The sequence below is a fragment of the Rhinichthys klamathensis genome, unplaced genomic scaffold (genome assembly GCF_029890125.1).
Source record: "Rhinichthys klamathensis goyatoka isolate OS25496 unplaced genomic scaffold, OSU_Roscu_1.1 h1tg000011l_1, whole genome shotgun sequence".
NCBI lineage: Eukaryota > Metazoa > Chordata > Actinopteri > Cypriniformes > Leuciscidae > Rhinichthys > Rhinichthys klamathensis.
The window spans coordinates 4,332,341-4,354,936 of record NW_026606564.1 but is presented as its reverse complement, the minus strand read 5'-3'; the positions used below and the strand labels follow the sequence as shown (position 1 = coordinate 4,354,936).

The 22,596-nt window shown below is 39.8% G+C and overlaps 1 protein-coding gene across 1 annotated transcript; it reads right to left on the bottom strand.

Moving 5' to 3' along the window:
- Positions 1-1,309: 1,309 nt before the first annotated feature.
- On the bottom strand, positions 1,310-22,385 carry gpt (glutamic--pyruvic transaminase). Its single transcript, XM_056264431.1, is given in 13 exon segments — positions 1,310-1,658; positions 2,918-3,030; positions 3,119-3,274; positions 4,410-4,584; positions 5,230-5,366; positions 5,553-5,632; positions 7,442-7,685; positions 9,086-9,219; positions 9,687-9,795; positions 10,021-10,110; positions 21,498-21,687; positions 22,155-22,171; positions 22,173-22,385. Coding segments are annotated over 13 exon segments (1,725 nt in total). The 5' UTR covers positions 22,362-22,385; the 3' UTR covers positions 1,310-1,567.
- Positions 22,386-22,596: the final 211 nt, after the last annotated feature.

The following is a 22,596-nucleotide window of genomic DNA, read 5'->3' as shown; positions in this document are numbered from 1 at the left end:
TCATCATTTGATTTCTGAAGAATCATGTGACACTGAAGACTGGAGAAATGATGCTGAGAATTCCTTCAAAAACTTTTTGTCTGGTGGTGTGTATATATAATATTTGTGGCATTGCATTTACCAAACAAACTTTTTGTTGTTGTTGTTAAAAATATTGGTAAAAAAACTGCTGCAGTTAGTTGAAATGAAAGCACTTCTAACAGAGCGCTGACGAGAGCAATTAGCTTTTAAAAGTTTTGAGATGTGAAGTTCTCAAAGTGCATCTCATCCCATTATGTCTCTTAACTCATTAACAAAATGACACCATCAAAGAATGGAGCAGTTGGGCTTCTCAGTAGTGTGTGTGTGTGTGTGTGTGTGTGTGTGTGAGAGAGAGAGAGAGACAGAGGTGTTACAAAACAAGGCTTCAATTCAATTCAAAAGCATGATCAAGTGTGATTTGTAGTGGTGTGTCCTCTAGTGGTGAGTAGCTTGCACAACAAAAACAGCACACTGCACAAAAATATTAATCTATACTGTATTATATCTGCCATAAAAATCAATCTGTTATTTACACATACAGGAATGTGATTCATGAATACATTTATAATTACAACTGCCACAGAGCACTGAAGAGAAACCAGTGCAGAATCATGTCTCTTGAATGCCCATTATTTTCATCTTACTATTCACGGACCACAATAAGGCCCTGTTTACACCTGGTATTAAAATGCGTTTTGGTCGATCGGGTCACAAGTGGAGGACGCTAAATACAGGTGTAAATGGGGTCTAAACGCTTTGAGTTTGTCCACTTTCGACCACTTCCAGAGGTAGTCGAAAACACATTAGACCGGATTGCTTTCGTAGTGTAAACGCTCATGTGGTCGAATGAGTTTCGAACAGCCACAAAAGACCATCTACTCTCCGTCAACTGAGTAAACTAGCGCGCTAGCCAGACGGGATTTAAACTTTGTCGGCTGGAGAACCAAGTTTGTTTTGAAGACGGAAAACGTACCAAGCACAATGTTCTCTCACCATTCCTGATTTCTAACACACACTCAAAGCGTTCGCCGTGATCTGAAACTTAAGCTGTTGCTCTCAGGGTTTTTCCATTGTCTCCAGGTGCGTTCATATGAAAATTGCGTGGGCTTATTTTGTCCATTAGATCGAAAGATCTGAAAAAGACCACACATTTCCCCGCCCATAGACCCTCCCCTCGAAGAAATCAGGACAGAAGTGGTTGAAAGTGGACAAAAGAGACAGATTAAGACACCAGGTGTAAACAGATCGACCTCAACGCATCTTTTTCATCTTCAACGCAACAGGAAAGTTTTTAAAAAATGTCAAATCAAGTCTTGCTATTTCTACCCTTTGCATGTTAAAAGTCCATAGTGAGAGTTTTATAGTGTACTCGTTCATCTTTAGCTACTAGGCATAACATTATCCATTGGAAAGGTTGCAGATTAGTGTCCATCAAGGCTCAAGAGATTATTTGGCCACATCCTGACCAAACATTAAGAATTTGAAAAATGTGTTGTAGCACTTTTAGTCAGTCGGTTGTGGTAGTAAGAGCTGGGACTGAACCGGGTCAAGCAAACTGCTGGGTGAACGTCTGATGGAACTCCTTCAGTTTGTGGAGCATAATCTTGAGCTTGTCTGTTGGAGGAAGGATGGTCATCCTGGTAAAGAAGAGGAAATTCAACAATATTATTGGTCTGCCTGCATTGACACCATTATAGGAGAACTGAACTGAGCTGGACAATGACATCACTGTTTTCTCCAGAGCGGCTGTATAGATAAATTAACTAAATTAATAACTTTTTTACAACAGAAATGAACCATCACTGAACTTACTTAAGCTGGACTATGAGAATATTTTCTTCTAGATCTGCCGAGGCTATCTTTGTTGCGTTATTTTCCTGTTATCACTGTAAAGCTGCTTTGAAACAATCTGTATTGTGACAAGCTCTACATAAATAAAGGTGACTTGACAAAATTACATTTTTTCATTACATACAATTTTTAGCAAATATTGCATGTAGTTTTTCAATTATAATCATTTCAATTATATTAATTGAGAAGCTACGAAGCCCCTAAAGGGACAATTATTATATATTTTTTATATTATATTTAAAAATATATATATTTCAATGCTTTTGCGTTCTCTAACAAAACTTGTGTTCCCTGAGAGACTTTACATTCTCTCGCAAAACTTTTGTAAAAAAAATATATATATTTTATGAATTTTGCAACCAAACACAAAGTTTTTTTGTTGGAACCCAATACTTTTGTGAGAAAACACCAAAAAATATTAAAATATAATATTTTCTCCGATCTAATATTTTTTTCCCCATCATCATGTCTCATGGACTATTTGCAAAAAGAAAATAATAAAAAGGTGTGTGGTAATTTGTAGCTTCTCAATCACAATAATTATAGTTATATTAAATGAGCAGATACCTAGACTATTTGCAAAAAAAATAAAAAAATATTTGCTTATGAAAACAATAACTATCTGTTATACATAATTTATAAGTAAAAACGTTGTGGGTGTGAATGTTTTCTTCTTTCTTTCTTTCTTTCTTTCTTTCTTTCTTTCTTTCTTTCTTTCTTTCTTTCTTTCTTTCTTTCTTTCTTTCTTTCTTTCTTTCTTTTTAACAAATATTCCATATTCCATATACTCAGCAGCATGTCTAATAAATTTGGCATAAAATGAAAAATACCTATTATTTTTTAATTGCATATTATTGATATAATTGTGAACAATTTATCCATGTCGGACTCCTCCAATCATGTAGTCTGCTTAAACTCCGCCCCTTTTCTACAGTCGACAGCAAGCTCGCACTCGCACTCAGTTTCACGACTTTAAGAGCTCACTACTTGTATATTGTGTGTTAACGATTCCCTGTTCCAAACTCTTGAGGACAAACACACACACCTGAAGTGGTAAGTGCCATCTCTTTGACCGAAACCGCTGCCAGGAACGAGACAGATCCCGGTGTCCTCCAGAAGTTTCATGCAGTAGAACATGTCTGGAGCCTGACCCTTCGCCTGTATTCACACACAGAGAAACAAGCCATGAACTAAGTCAATGATACCGTTAATCAGAAGACATAAAGAACATGTGACACAAAGCGACCTTGGCTTCGTTGATGGCGCGTTGAGGTATGGTGATCCTGGGGAACGAGTACATGGCTCCCTGCACAGGGTTACAGCTGATGCCTGGCACCGTATTCAGAATCTCCTCGGTCAGTTTGGCTTTTTCAGCCAAGGCACTCAGAACGGCTGTTCGCTCCTACACAAGACAGAGGAAGAGGAATAAATAAAGGAAGAGACTGGGACACTAGCCAGTACGTTTAACTTGATTAAACACAGTTAATTGGGAACAAAATACCCAGCCTTTTTTGCAGAAACCAAAGAAACATTGTACAGCAGTTGAATGTTTTCTTTTGAATGACATGTTTTTTGTCCACATAATAAGTCAATGGGGGTTTTGACCAAATTGACTTGAACACCTGAAACATTCTTTAAAGGAGCTGTATGTAAGATTGTGTCCAAAACTGCTACTGCAATCACTTTCAAATTACTGTAGAGCGGTGTATCCCCTCCCCCTCCCCCCTGACTCGAGGTTGCCAGATAGGCTGCAGGATCCAGCAGGAATGTAGTCTGCTCCAAGAAGTGGTAACTAGAGCAGAGCTGGCAACCCAGATCCCGCAACACTACTGACTTTGTGATTGGTAGATAGGTGGAGGGTGGAGCATCAGACCAAAACACAACATGACAACATCAACATCAGTTGAGGGCTGCAACTTCACTTTTTAAATGACAATATCGTGGCCGTACTACTGTTGTCAGTGATATAAGTATTTGAAATGAACATGATTTCTTAATGTCTAATGACATATCAGGGCCATTTTATGATTAATTGAAATAAATTTCTTACATACAGCTCCTTTAAAATATCTTGTTTTTTGTTCCCCAGAAGAAAGACAATGAGTCTCATTCACTAACTGTGCAGATACGTACAAATGTTTTCACAAACAAATCACAATTCATCAGTAACTTTCATACTAAAATTTATACTACATTTTTTTTTTTACGAAAAATAAATTAGGAACAACTGAAACTATATATACAATATCTATCTATCCATCCATCCATCTATCTGTCCGTCCACCTACCTAACTACCTATCCATCTATCCATCCATCCATCCACACAATTCATGTGCATACATACATTTTTCGCAATAAGTTCTCCTGTGCATATTAATACGAATAATCCACTTATTTATCCAATAATCCAATTGTTAGTGATTGAATGAGACCCAATGTCTTGGAAATAACTTTTCCCGTAACCAGAGTTGTACACCAGCAAGTTAGTTGGTCTACTCTCGTCTAGAAGTGCTAGAAATTGTAAAGAGGAAGGCACCTTCATGAACGTCTGGTAGGAGGGTTCTCCGGGCTGAGGGCAGTTGACCACCAGGTCCATGAGGGCTTGACCGGGCACAGGTGGGCACAAGCGCACTGACACCAGCTTGGAGAGCTGAGCCTTAACCTCTGGGTCCATGTTGATGACCTCCATGTATCCCCCTCGAAAACCACATCTGAAAGTGTGTTCATGTACGTTAGAAAAGAAAGTATGTTATATGGATTGGATGAACTTGGTGCACATGGAATTCTACATTGTTATCGGATTGTTTTCTGTGCACAAAAATACACTTTTAAGCATATCGTTTCATACATTGACAACTTTTGTAAATACATTTCAATCATTACAACTCTTGAAATAGTTTCAGCATGTTATTGAATATGGCAATATTAGTGTATTTGTTGTTGAGACAATATGTACTTGGTACTGCTAATAGACATATAGACACGCTGCAGTGAGTATGTAATATCTGTTGCATTAATAATAGACATATATAAATCCTGTAGCAGATCTAGACAGGTGGAGCTGGGGAGGTGGAGGGTTTCAGAGGAACTCTGACTAACCTACAGCAAACACTGAACCAGACTATTTAAATGTTGAGCAAGCAATCTCATTGGCTGCAGTATCAGCAGAGGCCAATCAACTTGTACATGGAGTTATGATGCGATTGCTTGCAGATTGCATTAACCTATCAGCCTGCGTCCTCTAGAGTTGACTGAACTAGATATGTATACAATACATATGTATACAACAGAGCCAGGTCCATACCAATGCAATGTGTTTCCCTGTGAAATGATAAACCTGACGGATGTGTACTCACTCTCCCATGTAGCACTTAGAGGTGGAGTGGAATGATACCAGCTCTATTTTCCTTGAATACTCTGAACCCATCTCGAACAGCACTTTCTTGAAGGAGTGAAACTCACAGCCCTCTGCGTATACATTGTCCTGATACACCTAAGAAACAGACGCATAGTAAAAGAAATGTTTAGCGCTGAGCAAGTAGGGTGATAACTGCATGCGTTAAACCCTTGTATGAAAGTGTGCACTTCTATGACTGTAGATGCTGATATGATGTGAATACAGATTTATGGTATGATATAAGATGGTGTAAACACCATATGACCCCCAGTATTAACTTACTTCATCAGCCATTAGGAAGAGGTTTTCTTTGGCTGCAAATCGAATTACATCTTCAATACATTGTCTGCTTTGTACCTGACCTATTAAAAAAAGAAAGAATGGACCAATAAAAAAAAATCAGCTATAGGACAAGGTGAGAAGAAAAACGGGCAAGTTTAATTAAATACTTCAAAAAATACAATCTTGAAAAACTTTATTTATACCACATTTTGGTTGACTACACTGTTTAAAAGTTTGCAGTCTGTAAAGTTTTTGAAAGTAGTCTCTTATACTCACGAAGGCTGCATTTGATCAATAGTGAAAACAGTAAATATTGTAAAATGATATTACAGTTTAAAATAACTGTTTTCTAATTGAATATATTTGAATATGTTATTTTTTCCATTGTTCAAAGCTGAATTTTCAGCATCATTACTCCAGTCTTCAGTGTCACATGATTCCTCAGAAATCATTCTAATATGCTGATTTGATGCTCAAGAAACATTTCTGATTATTATCAATGTTAAAAAACATATGTGCTGCTTGATGTTCTTGTGGAAACCATGATACATTTCTTTCGGGATTCCTTGATGAATAGAAAAGCTATATGTAATACTGTTACATTTGATCAATTTAAAGGTGAACTATGCAGGTTTTTTACCTCAACCGAACAGCTTCGGAGTCATTGGAATGGTTATATTACTCTTTTCGGGTTGAATGGTGGTCGTTTCGCACCCCCCTATCGCATGTGAGCGGAAAAAACACACTTGCAACTTTGAGCTGGCGGGCCGCTGGCCGCAGCATCAGGAAGTATCGTGTGATATCAGGTCTCGCGATGTAACGAATTGCTTTACGGCAAAAAACAGATCTGATAAAATTCTGATAAAATGAGCATCAAACAGAAATAACCCGGCGCCGTATACATGTGGTGTTCGAGGCGCACATACAATACAGACTGCCGACAGTTAAACAGGGCGCGCGCAGCTCTTAAAGGGGCCACACCTTATTTCCACTCGTTACAGCGTCCATCCTACTGAACAGGTACCGGTGTACAGGGGGAGGGGATCCGGCCGTGAGTGCGAGCCATCTCTGCGTGAGTGCTATTCACCACAGTACAAGTACTCCACAGCGACTCTAGGGGTCGCTGTTTGACAAAAACGGAATTCCTGCATAGTGCACCTTTAATGTATCCTTGATGAATAGACTATTAAATTATTTTTAAAAAAGCTTATTGACCTAAAACGTTTGATATATCAAACGTACGCATCGATTTGCGGCGAAAGAGTAACCCCTGACCTGACGCATTGACGAACGCGGAAGCGGATAGAGCAAAACAAAACACCAGTCACAAAGTCTAAAGCGGGAATTTTTAAAGAGAAAAAAAGAATGATTTCGATATAAGAGAAGAGGAGCTTGAGTTTGTTGCCCAGCCTTATTTGTTTGAACCGCGAGAGGCGTCAAAGCTTACGATACTCCTACACCGTACGTCCTACATCGCGTCAGAAGTTACTCTTGTGGCGTAAGTCGACTTGCGTTCGGCCGTCTACCGGAAGCTAGTTATTCTAGTTTTTAAACTTTTAAATATGGATATTTTTCTTACAAAAAAACTTCTTTCTTCAGAAGGCCTTTAGTTTTGGATTACTTTTATGATGGATGGATGCGCTTTTTGTAACTTTAAAATCAGGACCGCCATTCACTGCCATTATAAAGCTTGGAAGAGCTAGGACGTTTTTAATATAACTCCGATTGTGTTGATCTGAAAGAAAAAAAGTTATATACACCTAGGATGGCTTGAGGGTGAGTAAATAATGGTGTAGTTTTCATTTTTGGGTGAACAAACCCTTTGACTTCACCGCATTGCAGATGATCAATTTGAATTTGTTCTTTTGAAAATGATCTTAATGGTTTACCAGTGGGGTTGCCGGGGTTGATGATGCACAGCACACGGGGGTTGCAATGCTCTCTGGCTGCTTGTAGAGATCGCTGTAGCTCACTTATGTCTAGGCTCCAGCACTTCTCCTCATTCAAGTAGTAATTCACCTGAACGGCACCCAGCTCTGCTATAGATGCAGAGTACAGAGGGTACTGAGGAATAGAGATCATGACCCCCGTCCGTGTACGACCCTCCCCAGTCGTCAACAGCTTCAGTATGGTCTAAAAGTCAACAAGACAAAGACAATGTGTGTGAATAAGAGTGAAAACTAGATTTCCTCAATTAAATGTGAGAGGTGCATGATGCTAGGGGGAGGCAGGTGGTTGTTGGGGCCTTGTTATGTGGTTTCTACATGGCTGTTTACAAGACCAAGTCAAAAGAGGCACCCCAAAATTCCTATGATATTCTGGCCCCTATATGTGTCTCAATTACCCCTTTTCCACCAAAGCATTTTGAGAGCCGGTTCGGAGCCGGTGCCTACTCGAGAACCAGATCTTTGTGTTTCGACAGCCAAAGAACCGGTTCTCGGCCAGGAAAATTGGTTCCAAAGCGGCACCAACTCTTTGCTGGACTAGAACCGTTCTTTTACCACATCATGCTTACGTCGGGGGCTGGGGGCGGGTTACTGTGAACAACAACACGACGGGAATGGGAAAGCTAACATGTATGGCGACATACACAGTGACGTAACGACGTCGTTCGCTGGGCTCTCTAGTCAGTGGAAAAACAAACAGGTTCTGAGAAGGTTCGCAAGTTGAACCAACTTTGAACCAGCACCAGTTTCCGAACCAGTTCTTTTTTGGTGGAAACGAGGTAAATGTAAGGCTATGGGATTTTTTTCAAATTAAAATCTTTAGTCTGATTGCTTTGGAAGCTTGTTTTCAGCTATGGAATAAACTTTTTATTTCACAATTCTGACATTTTTCTCGAAAAGGCGAATTTATATCTCCCAGCTGTGAGAAAAAAAAAATCAGAATTGCAAGTTATAAACTCTGTTTTTGCAATAAATAAAGTCCAAATATGCGAGATATTAACTCGGAATTGGAAAACAAAACAATAAATAAAAAACAAAAATCAGAATTGGAAGTTGTAAACTCGCAATTGCGAGAAAAATGTCAGAACTGCGAGCTTATATCTCACAGTTACATTTTCTTCTTGCAATTCCAAATTTCTATCTTACAATTCTGAGAAAAAAAGTCACTTACACTTATACATTTATATAAAATGTAGTTATTAAACTAAAAAAAAAAAATACGATTTATAAAAGAACAGAATTTGAAAGGCAAAAAAACTTTTCATTTGAAAAATCGCAGGTGCTATTTTTTGTTCACTCTACTGATGAGTTGACATATGGAATAATAAGTATACTGGATAAAGTAGAGCAGAAAACTGGTGGACTGTCTCTTTAACTGACATACTGGAGCGGTCACCGTGATTTTGCCAAGTAAGACATGTTCCTGGATCAACATATTTTGTTGATCCTGGAACAGTATTCCTGTCCGAAAACAGCCCTAACCCTGCTATCCCTACCCCTAAATCACGTTCACCAACTGGAGCAGGCTGACTGAGTCTTACACAAGTTAAGTGTACAAAGAACTGTGTTTGCGTTTGCCTGACGTACCACAATGCCGTCACTGGCTCCTGTTGTGAGGTAGATGTTATCAGGATCAGACGGAATACCGCCGTCACGGCGCTGAATGTACTTCGCAACATCATGCCTTACACAGTCAATGCCCTGACTGTTTGTGTACGCACCTGACGAACACGAGGGAAAGAGCAAAGGGAGGTGTGAATACGGGAACAATTTCATATTACAGAGCCTTAAAACCTCAGATGACTTTTGGACACTGACTAACATCAGCACTTTAATCAGTAACATCCCTGAGTAGATTGAGTAACATCAGCTAGTTCAGCAGTCAACAATTAATAGAGTTTATCATTTTATGTGGGATATTAGGTTAAAAATGTACATATACTGCATGGATAAGGGAAATTGTGTGTCATGTAACTGGTCACCATTTCTTTCTTTCTTTTGTAGAGCACAAAAGATGATATAACCATTTAAGAGATGATAAAAGATTATTTTATCCATTTAATGAAAGTCAATGGGGTCCAAAAAAAAAAAACGGAGCCCACTGGCTTTCATTATACAAAAAAGTAAAAACATCATTAAAAATCATCTAATATTTCATGTCAACTCCCATTATACACAAATCACATACCAATGCTATTCCCTCCACATGATTGCAAAATACGCCTCGCTCGGTTTTTGGCATCCTCTGGAAACTTGTTGTCATCAAGTAGTGTTGGATAAGTACACAGTGCCATCACCTTGAAAAACAATTCAGTCTTGAGGCCATAAAAACATCTAGAACAAGCTAAGCAAAATGAATAAAATTAAATAACTTGGCTATGTGCAAAGTGGTCCATCAAAACTGTTGACTTTGGTTAATGCGTGGAACAGCTGAAAGTGCAGTGGACCTGAAAATGACTGGAAAGGACTAGAATAGATCATTCATTGAGACTCCTATCAGCAAAAGAAGAAGAGTCGGCTACCTGTCGAAAGAAGGTGATTGGCCGTTGCCCCATAGCGTGAGCATCGCCGATATTGGCTTTAAGGACCTCTTCAAAAGGCTTCTTGACCCCCTGAAATGGAGTAAAATATATCAAACAAAATGTAAGAAAGCAGACAATGATATCTAGCATAGATGTTATTAGTCATGAATAGAGTTGAGGTTTGAATACAGTACACAACTTTTAAAATCTGAACAGATTTTAAAACACTGCGCATCATACACTTGCCAACTTTGTAGAAGATTAAAGAGAAAAACTGGGCATTAATGACTGAGGATCACACAATACCATATACTTTCAAGTCGTTCCCAACACAATGAACTCACACAGACACATGAGTATATTTACATTACCAATAGCCGCGTTTCCACTGCCGGGCCAGGGCCGAGCCGTGCTAGTGCGTGCCAGAGCCAGTCGCGCTTCCACTGTCACTTCCGGGGCTTGATCGGGGCTTACTCGGGGCCAACGGCCAGGATTTCTGGCACGTCGAATACCTTGGGCCAAAGCGGGCCAGCTTGGGCTAGAGGCGTGCTCACGGTAAAAGGCGGAGTTTATCGGTGTTATGGAACGTTATGATCTGAAGCAAGATGCACATTTCACTTTTTTAAATCGCGCAAAATAATCGCTGCTCGAAATGGAGAATCGCCTGTACTGGTCTGTAGAAGATACCAAAGCTCTTCTGAGCATTTGGGCAGAAGAAAGTGTACAACGTCAATTTGACGGCGTGTGAAGAAACGAAGACGTTATAAAATACATCGATGCTGAACTTTCTAAGCTAAGCATTCAGCGAGCAACGCTTCAAGTTCAGGAAAAAAAAAAAGTTGCGGGCGCAGTATTGTACAAGGCGATTCAAACGCACAATGGACAAAGCGGAGCTCAGAGAAGGAACTTTCCAAATTCCATGGTTCGACTTGATGGACACCGTCCCTCTGTTAATGGTGACTCGCGAGACAATCTGGACACTATTGCAGGCTGCAGCCACGGCCGGTGAGTTAATATACATGCTATCTTCCTAACTTAAAAAATAAATAAATTCATAATACCCGCTGAAATGGGTCGGGTTGGGGTTGGGGTTGTATGACGTCTGATCCAGAAAGGCGTGTTAGGGGCGGGGTTTAGGGCAGTGCTGCGGGGCTACTGGCCCGGCAGTGGAAACGCAAGCCCGGTGCTTGAGGCCCGAGGCCACTGGCTCAGCTCGGCTCACTGTTAGCCCTGGCCCGGCAGTGGAAACGCGGCTAATGAAAACACTATGAGTTCTAAAATCAGCTCAAAATATCTTGGTGGAATTTGAGGTATGCTTGGGATCATTGTAAGGTTTAATGAGGCCCAAGCTTCAGCTTCCTCACTGATGGCATGAAGTTCTCTCCTAGGATTTCCTGATACTTAAATGAATCCATCTTGCCTTCCACACGCTGCAGGTTTCCAGTGCCAGAGGATATAAAGCAGCCCCAGAGCATCACTGAGCCCCACCATGCTTAACTGTAGGCGTGGTGTTCTTTTCAGCATATGCTTCATTCTTCTTCCTCCAGACATACCGCTGATCCAAAGGGCCGAAAAGATCCAATTTTGTTTCATCGCTCCACAGAACAGAATCCCAAAACTTGGCTTATTTATATGATTTTGAGCAAATTGGAGCTGACTTTTCTTGTGCTTTTGGGTCAGTAGTGGTGTACGTCTTGGAGTTCCGGCATGCGTTTAGTACGGGCCTTCCTGTGCAGCTGAAACCTCAGTGCCTGTTGCCACCAAGTCTGGCTGCAGGTGTTTTGCAGTCACTCAAGGGTTTTTCTAACCTGCCTTCTCAGAAATCTGGTTGCAGCCGTTGATAGCTTCCTTTTTCTGCCCCATCCAGGTAGTGTAACCACTGTTAATTTAACTTTGAACTTGCAAACTATGCTTCCAACTGTGTCTCGGAACATTTCGGAACATTGCCTTCACTATCTTTTTGTATCTTGATTCTTGTTTGTGAGGGGCGATGATATCTTCTCTTAACTTTTTGGACTATTCTTTTGTCTTGCCATCTTTCTAACAATGCATTCAAATGTGACACTCAACAAACCAGTTCAAATATGCAATGTGTTCTAGCTCAAGTACATCTGGTGCAACTAAGAAGCTTGTTTTGCAGATTTGTGCTGTTGTGAGAGATTCTATTCAGGGGGTTGGATCATTTTTAGACAGCAGAAAATCCAGAACTAACATTTTCATAGCTTAATGGGAACAATAGCAGAACGTTCTTAGAACATATTTGTGTTAGCTGGGTGTGATGCTAGGCTTGGAGAATTGCTAAGGTGTTCTGAGTGGTTGCCAGGGAATCCAGGGTAGTTGCTAAGTGGTTGGTAGGGTGATATGGGTGACCAGGTCAAATGTGCCCACACACAAATCTCTATGATATGGCTGAGGTGTGAGTTGAATGGTTGGGGGAGGGGCATTAATATTCATGATGAAAGCTCTACCTGATTGGTCGGTGAGTTTTGTGACAAAACCTTTATTTAAACCTAACTTTGTCTGATCAGCAGAGGGTTAAAATGCTGCAGTGCTTTTACATGCCTTATGGAGAACAAACAAGCAGCAAGGGTCAGTATTCCTGCTGATGGCAGGGGTTCACCCAGTCCCCTTCTGTGTCCCATTCTTTCTGTTTACTCATTTCAAAAGCACTTTAACAGAGTGGGCAGCTGAAGCTTCACAAACAACCTCCCTATCGCTCTCACTGCATGCTGATTGCAACACACAACCACCTTGTTTTTCCAAATATGTTGCCGAGTCCTCTCCGGTGTGGAACACGTGGTTCTGACAGGGTTAGATAACAAAACCTGTTATAATACTGTCATCTGATTGTCAACAAAAAATGATTGCCTGCTTAAGGAAATGATTCAAGAAATCAATGATTCAAGAAATCAATGATTCAAGAAATCAATGATCAAAGATGGAGTGAGAGTCTATACAAACATTGAATGTGAATGTGTGGGAAACAGACAGACATTAGATCTCTTCAATAGCTCAATTGTTGCTCCTAAACAGCAAAGAGATTAAATGGAGAGCAAATGAAGACTTAACCCCATATCTGCCTCATGCAGAGTTTAAGCCGAAATCCCTGTTATATTTCAATCTGCGCTCATATATGCCAAAATATCAATGTCTGTGATAAAAGTCAGAGTTTTCAGTATTAAGATTACTGATCAAATTCTTCCAAAACCAAATTATCTGTGCTTTGCTATGCACTTTTGTATAATTGTCTAATTTGTGGACGGATAGATTGTGTATCAATTTTTAATTTTTTTTAGAAGAAACATCTGAGGTACATTTGATGCTTACATAAAACTCCATTTCCTTCGCAATGAAAGAGCACCGAGCAAACTGACAATTCATGGATAATCCATTAACTTTTATATAACCATGCGATCAGAATTTAACAAATTATTCATTGTAAGTAAAATGAATATAGCACATAAATAAATAAATAAATAAATATAAATTAATTAATATAATATAATAAGGTAACACTTTATTTTGATGGTCCACTTTAGACATTTTACTATAATTAACTTTGCAAGCACATGTCAACTAACTCTAATTAGAGTATTAGTAGACTGTCAGACTGTTAGGTTAGGGTTAGTAGAATAAGTGTAAATGTAGTTGCAAATTTTCCTATAGTCAGTAGAATGTCTGTAGGGGAGGATCAAAATAAAGTGCTAGTAGATATTAAACAGGCAGTATACTAATACTCTAATGTGAGTTAGTTGACATGTAGTTGCAAAGTATAGCTAGAATGTCTAAAGTGGACTGAAAAATGAATAACATGATCTTGCAGTCGGTTGTGTAAGGAGTAAAGAGCTGACAGTCTATATGAGTCAGCATTTCTGCAGCTGCATTCTCAACTCTATAAGTGTTTGATAGAGTTCTTTGGTAAATCATCTAAAACACTACTGTAGTTGTCAAGTCTGTATGTAACAAATGTGTGAGAACATGAATGTCGTGTCAATAAGTGAGAGAATATCACACACCTAAGAGATGATGATAATGGGCTGTCCTACAAACAAGATACGTTACAGACAAAATGCATGCGTTATAAAATTACGATTAACCAATTATCTAATCAACCAATCACATGGCAGTTGGTTCAATACATTTAGGGGTGTGGTCCTGGTCAAGACAATCTCCTGAACTCCAAACTGAATGTCAGAATGGGAAAGAAAAGTGATTTAAGCAATTTTGAGAGTGGCATGGTTGTTGGTGCCAGACGGGCCGGTCTGAGTATTTCACAATCTGCTCAGTTACTGGGATTTTCACCCATAACCATTTCTAGAGTTTACAAAGAATGGTGTGAAAAGGGAAAAACAGCCAGTATGCGGCAGTCCTGTGGGCGAAAATGCCTTGTTGATGCTAGAGGTCAGAGGAGAATGGGCCGACTGATTCAAGCTGATAGAAGAGCAACTTTGACTGAAATAACCACTCGTTACAACCGAGGTATGCAGCAAAGCATTTGTGAAGCCACAACACGCACAACCTTGAGGCGGATGGGCTACAACAGCAGAAGACCCCACCGGGTACCATTCACCTCCACTACAAATAGGAAAAAGAGGCTACAATTTGCAAGAGCTCACCAAAATTGGACAGTTGAAGACTGGAAAAATGTTGCCTGGTCTGATGAGTCTCGATTTCTGTTGAGACATTCAGATGGTAGAGTCAGAATTTGGCGTAAACAGAATGAGAACATGGATCCATCATGCCTTGTTACCACTGTGCAGGCTGGTGGTGGTGGTGTAATGGTGTGGGGGATGTTTTCTTGGCACACTTTAGGCCCCTTGGTGCCAATTGGGCATCGTTTAAATGCCACGGCCTTCCTGAGCATTGTTTCTGACCATGTCCATCCCTTTATGGCCACCATACCCATCCTCTGATGGCTACTTCCAGCAGGATAATGCACCATGTCACAAAGCTCGAATCATTTCAAATTGGTTTCTTGAACATGACAATTAGTTCACTGTACTAGAATGGCCCCCACAGTCACCAGATCTCAACCCAATAGAGCATCTTTGGGATGTGGTGGAACGGGAGCTTCGTGCCCTGGATGTGCATCCCACAAATCTCCATCAACTGCAAGATACTATCCTATCAATATGGGCCAACATTTCTAAAGAATGCTTTCAGCACCTTGTTGAATCAATGCCACGTAGAATTAAGGCAGTTCTGAAGGCGAAAGGGGGTCAAACACAGTATTAGTATGGTGTTCCTAATAATCCTTTAGGTGAGTGTATATTATGATTATGTCAGTGTTGCAACATTTTAATAAGAAGTGTTCAAATACCTGCTCATAAAAATGTAATATGAAAGTGTACTGCTGCAGCCAGAGCAGGTACTTACATGACCAACAGGAATGTGTAATGAGGGGAAAACAACACGATCTCATGAAATGAAAACAAGTTGGAGAAGAATATCACAGAAGAAGGAATATCATGCAGGTTTGGAATGGCATGAGGGGGAGGACCCGATGGGTGACCTGACTCCACCAAAAACAACATATTTCTGGATCAACATTACAATCAACCAAGATTTGAGGATTTATGTCAAGGTTTACAACCAGGGTTAGGTGCTTCTACATCAGTGTTATTCACCTTTCATTTCCTTCTGATTTTAGGAATAAGTTATGGTAGGGTTAGGGATAGTGTCAGGACTAAAATGTCTGACAGGAATGTTATTCCAGAACCAACAAAAATATGTTGATCCAGGAACGTCTTACTTGGTCAAATAACGGTGACCGTAAATGATGACAGAATGATGGTCAGAATGAACTATCCCCTTTAAAACTCCTCAAGCTATTTTTTCTCAGCTAGCTAAAAAAAATACATGGTTTTTAAATAACAGTGTTTACTTTTATTTCTTACTTCTCCTTTGGATTTGAGTTATTGCTACTTTTAGAATTTGTCTAATTTTGCTTAACATAAAATAAGCAGTGTTGGGGAAAGTCACTTTCAAAATTAATACGTTACAATATTGCGTTACTCCCTAAAAAAGTCTCTGCACTGCCACTTACTCACAATTTCTCTCAGCGTGGGTACAGGCGAGGAGTTAGTCAAAACAGAGTAACTTGTGTTGCTTATTTGAAATATATTTATTTACATAGCCGTTGTCAGACCACTGAAATTACTACAAACCTTATTGTTGTGAAATCTAATAGCCTACATGAGGAGGGGATCAAGGATTCAGTCAGATTCACTGAATAAAAAGAGTGTGCATGTCACTGCGTGTTTAACTTCAATCAAGCCTCACAGTCATCTTAACAATAGGTGAGTAGTACACACCAATATTTTGTTAATTCATAAATACAAAGTTTTGGCATGAAACTCTAGATGGCACAGGCTAATAGCTCCATTAATATCTATCTAAAGTTATCTATAGCTGATTGGTTCTTGCCGTATCAGTAGCCAATGAGCTCGCTGCTCAACCTTCAAATACTTGGGTAGCATTTGCCTTAGCAGTGCAGAGCGCTTCAGAAACCCTCCACCTTCCCCAGCTCCACCTATATAGATCTGCTATGGGTAATTCATGTAAGCTATATTGTACAGCAGCAGCGTGTCTTAGATGCTCACACAGCAGCGTGTCGTGTGTGTATTGGCAGTACTTGCACTGCAGCAGCAGCAGTGTAGCAGATCTATTCCATCAAGACCAAACATATCAACATTGTCATATCCATTACCATGCCAATCACTCCGAGAGTTGTCATGACAGAAAAGCCTTTCTTGCTAAATTTCCTGCAGGTTATATGTGTGGGAAGAAGAATTATAGGCTCAGTGTATGCACTTGATTACGGCTCTTTCATTGTCTAACATGTCATCTTGTTCCTCAGGCTCCAGCTGTCTGGAATTCAACAAACAACAGCGGTGCTCCCAGTAGTTGGTACGGACGGGACTGGATTGCAAGCTGCACATCTGTTTCTCACTAGAGTTAGACTGAGTCTCTGTCCAATAGAACCAAATGCATCTACCATAAATCCCACTCCCCCCAAAAATACCTAAAGTTTTATTTCTCAACCCTTCACCTATTGGTCGGGAAGGGGAGACGATTCTAAATGGCAGCCAATCAGAGATAGCGGTGTGACTACCGCCCCTAAAGGAATGACAACCTTTAACCCTGTTTGAGCAGAGGGTGGATGGTTTGTGTTAAAAAGAGGTTTTCAAGTGTAAAACTTGAGTCACGCTGACTTTCGCAGTATGAAGCATGAGGGACAGTGGGTCAGATTTCACTAAGCATTCCTGTAGTTATTACAGCTGGCCTTTCCCTGCATTATCACATAACTGCCTTTCATTTAGTCAACATGTGTCTGATGATCTGCATTACAGATTTATAGCAGCTTCTACATTAAAGATTGAGCAGGGTAAAAAGGTCATGACAAAAAATGCAAGGTAACTAGCGAAGCGCATGATAAACATGTCAAAAGAACTGCAAGGTTAAAGGATGTTTGAAAATATTTGTATATTTTTTTTGATAAAATACTGTAGAAAGACAGACATAGACATAAACATGTATGGAAGGATGGATAGACAGATAGACAGACATGGATGGATGGACGGGTAGATAGACATGGATAGATGGAGGGTGTTGGAAACTCAGAAGGAAGACCATGAGACTTGGATGAATCTTCAACAGGGTTCTTTATTAAGAGTGTGCCGTTTCATAGCTGCGGTCATCAAGTCCCACTAAAGAAGCTGTATATTTATACATATTTTAGGGGGCAGTCCTTACAAGTAGAGACAAAGCGCCTGGGTGACCTTAAACAAAGGAGTCAGTTATAGCAACCCACCCCAGACTCTAGGGTGTTACCACTCCTAATCCAATCAGCATAACTATTCAAAGAATGGGACAGGGGCTCCAAGAGCCATTAAAGACAAAAGGTGAGAGTCTCAGTAATCTGACTCATTTGACTTACAATAAAAAGAACAGAACTGGCAGGAACCTCTTGCTAAAATATTTGCTTAACAGAATCATTCATCTGATATCATGATCTTTACCTTAAATTCTAAATACTATGTACTTCCCCTTAGTTTTTCATGTGATGTTATGTCAGAATGTAGGATCAGCAGATCTTAAACAGATTCTTAAATTTGTAATCCCACAATGGATGGGAGACCCGGGTTCAAATCCACTGTGAGACACAAATGTGTCCCTGAGCAAGACACTTAACCCCTAGTTGCTCCAGAGGTGTGCGACCTCTGAAATATAGCAATTGTAAGTCGCTTTGGATAAAAGCGTCAGCTAAATGAATAAATGTAAATGTAAATGGATGGATAGACGGACATATGAATAGACATGAATGGATGGAGACAGGCAGACAGACAGATAGATATGGATGGATGGATGGATGGATGGATGGATGGATGGATAGACAGGCAGACAGATAGATAGACATGGATGGATGGATAGACAGGCAGACAGACAGATAGATATGGATGGATGGATGGATGGATGGATGGATAGATGGATGGATGGATGGATGGATGGATGGATGGATGGATGGATGGATAGACAGGCAGACAGATAGATAGACATGGATGGATGGATAGACAGGCAGACAGATAGATAGACATGGATGGATGGATAGACAGGCAGATAGATAGACATGGATGGATGGATGGATGGATGGATGGATGGATGGATGGATGGATGGATGGACAGACAGGACATGAACAATGAGAATCTGTGGGGAATCTGTATCAAGACTGAAAACATTCAAATCTAGTTTGAAACCACCACAGAATAAAATGTATTTGTGTGTCATAGCTTGAGCAAATGGTCATAACACACACTAAAATGCTATCAGTGAATATCTATTCTAGCACGCATCTGATTGGACAAAGAATAGTCATCAAAGTATTCCCAGGAAAGGCAGATTAGAAATGTTACACCAACTTTTAGGAGTAGAACGCAGATGGACACAAAACTAACACAACTATTTTAAAAAGGCTCAACATTTTCATTTTCATTTAATTTAACCCTTAGTTTAACCTAAATTAGTCATTTTAAGAACAAATGCAAATAATTTACAGTAAAGTGTTCAGTGGCCGTTAATGAGTTTTTTACTGAATGAATAATGCATCTCAATACTATAGAATTATACACTCGCTCTCTTGCTCCAGACACATTTATGTGACCTCAGTTTGGACTTTACTTCACCAAATAATCATTTATAAACATAATATTGTACTATGTATGTCAGGGGTGGCAACTCTGCCGCTCGAGGTCCACTGTCCTGCAGAGTTCATCTAACTGATTCAAACAGACCTGTCTGTGATTTTCAATAATCCTGCGGACGTTGGTTAGATTTGTTCATGTGTGATTTATTAGAGATGGAGCTGAACAATGCAGGACAGTGCACTTCGAAGGCCACCTCTGACATAAGTTCATTTGTACTTTGTAACTGCATGGATACTATGTAATTTTTGCTTTTGCAATACTGTTATATTTTACATACCAAAAGAACTTTGCTGAGAGAAAGACGAAAAGAGACAAAAGAGAATTGAGTATAATAGAGCTGTAAGACAAGTAAATGAAAAAAAAAGTAAGCAGGAAGAGAAAGAGAGATTTGTACAGTATTAGGTGAAGGCCACCTTTGTTATGGATGTCTTTCCCAGAAACCTAAAACCACAGGACCTAAAAACAGGTGCCAAGTCTAAAACAGAGTGCATATTCTTTCCTATCAAGAAATCCCCCAGAAGATTGTGCTGAAAAATCGTCTTGGTTGCATTGTTACAACATATGGAAAACAGTTGCACAGTATTTTTATCACAGCAATGAGAGTAGGATGTTATGATTAAATTCTTTCACAATTTAACTACCATGGACACCTTTAATACTCATTGTTCCTGCGGTCTCTAGCAGTGTGTGTGTGAATGTTGTCACTGTGATCGCTGGGAACCTTGCATCTTAGCAAATACCTTGTGGCTTAGGGGCGAATTTATAGTAATTATGTAAATGACAGTTTCGTACTTATTTTTCACAGTGTTTACAGTGCCCTTGTTACACGTTACATAGTTATACACTGTAAAAAAATTATACGATCAATAAGTTATGACAACATATGTTTTTTACATTGCTTTAACTCAATTTTCTACGTTTTTAAAACTAAGTCAGTTTAATGCAATTTAAATTGAAATGACTTAAACATCCAAGTTGATTGTACTTAAAAATTGAAGGCAGGAACTTTTTTAAATAATAATAAATAATCATTTGTTACATTTATATAGCACTTTTCTGGGTATTAATAGTAAGTATGCATATTAGTATATTAGTATGCAGCTTACATGGAACTCACCTTAACCGAACTGAACTGTAACCCTAAACCATAAGAACATGTAGTTCAAATGTAACGTAATTATTGCTTTTATAATGCATTTTCATTGTTTACGACTGAAAGTCACAGGCTCTGAGCCAATGGTAAAACAAAAGAGTAAAAAGTGCACATGCATTCCGTCATAAATGTAATATGGAAGGAAATATGTCAAAATCCAACGTCAGATGTTATTTTACAACAGTATGGGAACAGATGTTTGACATCTAATATAATTTCCATTTGCGTCCGTTCTTGGAAGGTCTCTTGCCTAACAGCCACCAATTTAAAGAGTGAGGTAAAGACTTGACAAACAGAGATGCTCTCTGTTCCCATGACAATCAGTGCTGACATCAAGGGCATGACCTCAGAGTTAACTACTACTGCTCTGAGCATCACTCATATGGACAAAAGAAATGGGGATTGCTATGAGATGTCAAGCCAAAATAACTAAATGAGTAACAAAGAGTGGACTTTATCCACTAATGAGTGATGCCAGTCTGCTTTACAAACACTGACCTAGAAGATTTTCCAAAAAATGGAGAATAGAGAGTGACTGATTTTCAACCTACTTTTAAGTGTCTGCAACAGGAAAGATCACTAGAAAAGTAAAACTGACCCTTTTTCAGTATAGAAATATGTATGAAGAAGGACTAATCTGGGAAGTTCAGAATGCACTGTTTTGTCAAGTAACCTAAAACATACCTAACGAGGTAAAATGGTTCCCTTTTTAAATTATTATTCGTGTAGTTATCAGGGGCGTTACACACAAATAAACATTCCCGTAAATGGGCCAGAAATAGCCAACGTTTTTTTTTTTTTTTTTTTTATGTGTAAACAACATTATGTAGCCTACAGTTTATGCCTGGCAACAACAACAACAAAATCAGCAAATTCAGATAATGAAAAAACACACTTTTTAAACAAATTTGACAGCATAGCTCAGGACAGCATCAGTTCACCGACTAGTTTTCCCTTCAGAGCGAAGGTCGCATTAACATCCAGTTATACGGTCTTGCTTCCAAACTATGCGCAAGAAAATGACGGGATGTTAGCAGAATTGCAACCCCGACGTACAGTAACATAAACTTTAGTTCAATGCATAACGTTTTTGCGAAGATGAAACAAATACTGCTCATACCTCCTTCAGTTCCTTCTCGATCTGCAGCGCTCGCTGAACTATTGGCCCGCGGACCGCGTAGTCAACCTTCTTCACGTTGGGGTTCATGGTATCAACGGTGAGCACTCTGCCCCGATGGGGTAACGCTCCATTTTCGGACATTTTCTGCTGTAGATGTTCGCTTTGGGCCGCCGGGGAAGCAGAAATATTCCTATGCGGAGAAGAAAGGGAAGGCAGCGGGGAAAGGTTCAGGACCCAGTTTGGAACCTTGGGGTACACCGTCGCGTAAGCCTCACATCTTCCCAATTTCAAAACCCTCACGCTTCTATTAGAAAACATTTTATAAACAGGTAAAGCACAACAAGATTAAGAGGTAGAACTTAAATTTGGGTTCTTAAACTTTGGCTTTCCACGCAGGTTTCGCTGTTACGCGCGTAGTAAAACCTTCAAAGATCTACTCGCGACGACCTTTGGACTGCATCAGATAGTTCAAGATTTCATAAGTACAAGCACTGCTGGCCCCCACTAAATCCCCACGCCTCTTTTCTTTTTTTTTTATCTACGGGGCTCATAAACAGTAGCCTATATTCAGTGTTCCCATTATCTTTTCCATGACCGCCACCCCTTTTTAAATGGGGTGTTTTATAGCCAGTACCTCCTCCAGACTGTATTACGCACCAGAAGTGTAGAAAGGGAAGCCTCTTGGGTTGCCGAGACGACAGACTGCAACGATAAACCAGTGTGAAGTGTCTGATGCAGCTCCAAACTTTGACCCGACCAGTGTAAAACTTCCATGCACAGTGAGCGAACCTCCTCCCATTGATAACTGGGAATAAAGTACGTCAGCTCCTCCCATGTTGACAAGGCTCTGCTTGTGTCTTGCATGAGAGATTAACAAGCGGTGCGATCACATTACAGGGCTGTGTGTTCTTTGACAGAGTGTTCCGCAAAAGGAACCGGCAAACTTGAGGAAATAGTAGAGAAATTGGAGAAAAAGCTAAGGGAGACTTGACAAGGAAGGATGCGTCGAATTGTCATGTGATCAGAGACCATGCGTTTCCAGGCAGCATGTTGTTCATTATTCAATCACTTATTAGAATATGGGAGAGGAGTTGCTAAA